At 38.1% G+C, this 4,807-nt stretch overlaps 1 protein-coding gene across 1 annotated transcript; it reads right to left on the bottom strand.

The window, feature by feature from the left end:
- Positions 1 to 304: 304 nt before the first annotated feature.
- Positions 305 to 2,943, bottom strand: LOC138336452 (uncharacterized). Its single transcript, XM_069285959.1, has 3 exons — positions 2,666 to 2,943; positions 2,085 to 2,315; positions 305 to 850 (listed from the first exon to the last, which is right to left on the bottom strand). The coding sequence occupies exons 1-3, from the start codon at positions 2,883 to 2,885 to the stop codon at positions 591 to 593; spliced, it is 711 nt and encodes a 236-aa protein (XP_069142060.1). The 5' UTR covers positions 2,886 to 2,943; the 3' UTR covers positions 305 to 590.
- Between the last annotated feature and the right edge of the window lie 1,864 nt (positions 2,944 to 4,807).

The raw sequence follows: 4,807 nt of genomic DNA, 5'->3' as shown, positions 1-4,807 counted from the left end.
ATCGTTTTTGCTCTGTCGGCGGTGCAGCATCTTTCACTTTTAGACAGTGTACATTATAACTAACCTCATGTCTTCCAGTTAATGCGTTATTTGTTGAGTAAATATTGACAAACATATGAAAAAATAATTCAAGTTCATGTTCAAGTGAAACGTACAACCGGATTGGATGTCATATTCCTTCAACTAAACACACCATTTTATGTACACTTACACTCAGTGACTCTTCGAGGTACGGAAAATAATTATTGTTAGGAAAAGGAAAATAGTGTTCTTTCTTGATCACATAAATAAAGACAACAAGAAATTCATACTTTAAGGTGAATTTTAATGTAATATCTCACTGGTAAACTCTATATCAGATAAAAGATAATTGGTCCAGCACAAGTCGTCATTCTCCAATCTTAATTAAGAAAACAAAATGTATAGTGTAAATGGAAAGGATCTTTCCAGTTAATGGGCGATTGATTTTGGAAAATAGGACAGACAATTTTCAACAGGATGAACGGCTAGAAATATGCATAGAATAGTTTGCCATTTTACAAATACATCCATACGTCATAAACGCAAGAACTTAATGTTTAGAAAGTTTTCTAAGGCTGTGAGAAAGTAAGGATCTTGGGTTCCACGCATGTCCGTTCGTCAGGGTTAAACATGCGTTGTTGTCCGCTGTCCGTGGGAGTGCACGTGCCACTGTAAACAACCCGCTCCTTTTTGCAAACGGTGAAATGTGGGGTCCACTCCTTGCCTTTCCATGGGTTCAGACCTTCCGGTAGTCCTTTACAACTCGGAAATCGCACGTAACACGGAGGACAGTCTGCACTTTCATCGCACCTGTTAACATCATATTCACCTACAAATAGAAATACAATGTCTAATAACTTAGGTCATGCTTATTTGTTTGGAAGCTTGAAGCTAGTAACTATGGTAGTTGAAAGAAAATACAACACGCAATGACTCTGGGGTAGATAAAAGCTATGTATTTATGAAACCTCTCATCGCTTTCATATCTTTTTTTTTCGCTTGATGTCCTTATGAATTTTTTTCTCCTTTCCCATTGTCATAATCATTGGCCAATACACATTGTAAATGGCTACGCGACATTCGATATACATAGCATAACATCGAGTTAATTTTCCTTTGTGAGCTTCATTGCCAAAATGTCGCGTTCTTCAGGGTGGCGTCCTATGGTCAACGTTTTTCTTGTAATTAACATGTACACCAGAGAAAGTTGTTGACATTTGCCAAAGAAAATACATATCCAAGATGAAAATACAGGAAGTTTTTTCGGTCCAAATGGTGTTATACCGCCTTGGTAAAATTTGAAATAATGCAATATCATTTTGCTTTGATAATTATCAGAAAAGCGAATATAATTCTGAATTTACAAAGATATAACATCATACAGTCTATTAGTCTGCCGAACAGCATGGATACATTTTTGTAGATCCGGCTGCCACTTGCCGCGAATGGTAAATTGCGCTCCATTGTGCTGTATAGTTCAATATTTGTCTACTTTGTCCCACATTACTGTTCGTATCCTATTATGTAATCGTGTTCGTTTTGTATGTCTTGATAAAGGGGCAGATCGCCTCGAAAATTTGACAATTTTGTTTTTTCCACACGTTAGAATTATTCCCTTGTCCCATATTTACCATTTGAAGTAATTCGTAAAAAAGACTTATGTTTGATTGAATCCCGTGTCATCTGGAAAATCCTGTTGATATTACTTCTTTGACCCTAAAGGTTAAAGACCTTAATTTTGACATCAGATATCGATTCAGCTTTATAAATTCGATTTCGTCGTTAGACAATGCTATTCAAAAACAGAAAATGGTCAAAATACGCCACCTTGAGAGACCCAAGATTCAGTTATTTAGACAGCAACAGGAGTACAGGCTCGTTCAGTAAACAATACTCTGCTTATGTGCCACCTTGAGAGACCCAAGGTTCAGTTATTTAGACAGCAACAGGAGTACAGGCTCGTTCAATGGAAATTTAAACGATACTCTGCATATCGATCTAACCGTAGCTTCGTAAAACGGTAGAAATCCGCTCATGTCTAAGATCTTCAGATATTAACTTACATGGATCCGTTGGTTCCTTGCGTTGATCACACTTCACCACTTCCGGGAACTCGCAGCGCTCCTTCTGTTCGTCAAAGAGGAGAGGGTAAGGGCATTCCATTAGGGTTGGGGTACTGGATCCTGCTGTTCGGCTCACGCCACACTCGTAGTACTTAGCACAGTTGTCCTGTTGTGATTCCCGGGCTTTTACCCCGGACACACACGGCTGTCTGGCCGTAACGGGAGTTGTACCTAAAACAGAACATAATTGTTAAACAACTGTCATGACGTTTTCGTCAAGGTGTACCAACAGCCAAACGGTTACACATCTATAGAACAAAGTCTTCAATTATGTTTTTGTCCCCCCCTTATTTTTTCAAATACAGGAAGCAATGTCGACAAAATGCAAAATTTTCAATATAATTTTTAAATCTCAAGTTTGAGGAAAATCGTTTCCTATGGTTGGCTAAAATTACTATAATTGACATTGCACTACTTCCACCTATATCGCTGTATCGGCGAGGTATATATACCTTATTGAATATTCAAACCATGAATTTGGGAAACATTACATGCGAATAAGGAAATATTGGCATGCGTACATTTGTCTTCGGGTGACCCTTTCTTGACGCACATGCGGCTGTCCGGCGCCCATACGAGCCCAGATGGACATATATACTTAAAATGACGTCCTTGGTAGCACATGAAGAACGTAGAGCAATCCGTCTTGTCCTCAATCCACACAACTGTGGATGTTTGCGGGCATACTGTATCCGCTCGCACTCCCACAAATACGGCGACAATGGCGAACGGGATCAACATGGTTAGACTACAGGGAAGACTAGAATCAGACGTGTGGCCGGGCTAGGTATGTATACGGAACCAAGTCATCCTTCTTTTATACATTTCATGACCAGTGTGGATAACAAAGTCATTATGTCATTATTTAGAAAAATTACGGGTGGAGGAACAACTTCCTCCAGGACCTACCCGACAAAATCAAAATCAGAAATTAGACACACACTTTACGGGCAAACTTTATGAAGCGCAATCCCCTAAATGACGAAGTTTTAGAAACACCTGACTGCAGAGTTCATGTGTGCACTGACCCCATTTTAGTTTTCTGGGAGTCATATGAGAGGCTCCAATGGGGGATGGGTATCATAAGCATTAAAGTATTCGGTGCAAAACAATTAGTCATGTTAGATAATTTCGCATCAATGTTCCAATGATGATTCAACACTGCCGTGTAGCGTTTATTATTAACCTGTATGTTTGCAAACATGCTAATTCCTACTCACGCACTTAGATCATAATTTATGGACAGAGATGGCTGACCTAACGAACAATACCAGACAGTGTGATAACGACAAGGTTTATTGGGCTATTTGGGCGTCTCTCTGGAGGTTAGTCACCAGACGTTCATGTGAGAATGCTGATGATGTTGAGACGGAACTACTTGCTAAACGAATCCCGTTGCATCCAAAACACTTCACATACAAAAGTACAAGGGCAACCGTGTTGCATAGATACATAGAAATCCTCTGTATTGTGGTCATAATCTATGTTTTAACGTAGACTATGTGTTGCTGTTACGGCCAAGGCGGGAGAAAGTCGTGTTTTGTTGCATTATATGGCTGCCAAGGTTTGGTCGTTTCGGCACAGAGGGCAACAGAATTAACGCTATATATTTTACATCTGACAGCAATTATAAACACTAACAGAATCGAGCAAACAAGAATTGTCTAGACACACATGGTGAGTGTTTTTGCAGTTTAGTCTAGGATTCATGCGTTGACACTGAACATCCTTTTGTAATGATCTTACAATTTGTTTCATTTGCAAGACGGAAATGTTTATCCAACCATCATTTTTCTTAGCAAGAACTGCTCGAAGAGGAAGTTAAAGGAATGTAATCTACTATCTCTTCACTTTAAATGATTGGTCGATGAGAATTATACTGAAGACAAAACAGAAACAAAAAGAAATTCGATTTAAATTATATTCAAATCTAGGTATTTTATATGTATTATAAGAGAGGAAGTCAAAGGAATATAATCTCATATCTCTTCGATTCAAATTATATTCAAATCTAGGTATTTACATGTATTATTAGAGAGAAAGTTAAAGGAATGTAATCTCATATCTCTTCACTTTAAATGATTGGTCGATGAGAATTATACTGAAGACAAAACAGAAACAAAAAGAAATTCGAATCAAATGATATTCAAATCTAGGTATTTAAATGTATTATAAGAGGGTTGAGACAAGGGGCAGGACTCCTTTCATGTCAACTGGAGCACAACGCGTACATCTCTCGACACAGTTAAGCACTTTCAGTAAAATATGTAGCCAAAAAGAATCAATTTTCCAGACTTCAATTTGGGTTCGGGGCAGAAACCAGATCCATACGACAGTTTCTATCATGCAGTGAGGGAAGCAGGTGCGATTCTAATAATAATTCTGCGTCATAAATTGTAAACAATCACTTTTTTTTTTAAATTTTACCAAATGATTTACATAGTTTAAGGAGCTAAACAAAACAACAGAGATTCATAAAACAAGCAAGGTTTCAAAATAGATCCCTGTTGGATACCCGAAGAAATAAAACAAATGTGTGTGTAAATAATACTTGCATTTGTTCGGGACTGACAATATCGTCACCTAACAAAAACCGGAACTCACGAGATCATAATTCTCCAATAAATCCCGTTGGTGTAGTGATATGTAGAACACATTTCGTG

Source organism: Argopecten irradians, chromosome 12 (genome assembly GCF_041381155.1).
Source record: "Argopecten irradians isolate NY chromosome 12, Ai_NY, whole genome shotgun sequence".
NCBI classification, from domain to species: Eukaryota; Metazoa; Mollusca; class Bivalvia; order Pectinida; family Pectinidae; genus Argopecten; species Argopecten irradians.
The sequence above is the reverse complement of the archived record's forward strand: the minus strand, read 5'-3'. Positions and strand labels throughout refer to the sequence as shown.

Bases quoted from the DNA above. Each gene is read 5' to 3' on its own strand.
- LOC138336452 (XM_069285959.1), bottom strand. From the start codon at position 2,885: ATGTTGATCCCGTTCGCCATTGTCGCCGTATTTGTGGGAGTGCGAGCG. The intron at 2,316-2,665 runs GTACGCATGCCA...GTTCTGTTTTAG, and splicing joins AGGGTCACCCGAAGACAAAT to GTACAACTCCCGTTACGGCC. The intron at 851-2,084 runs GTAAGTTAATAT...TTCTATTTGTAG, and splicing joins CAAGGAACCAACGGATCCAT to GTGAATATGATGTTAACAGG.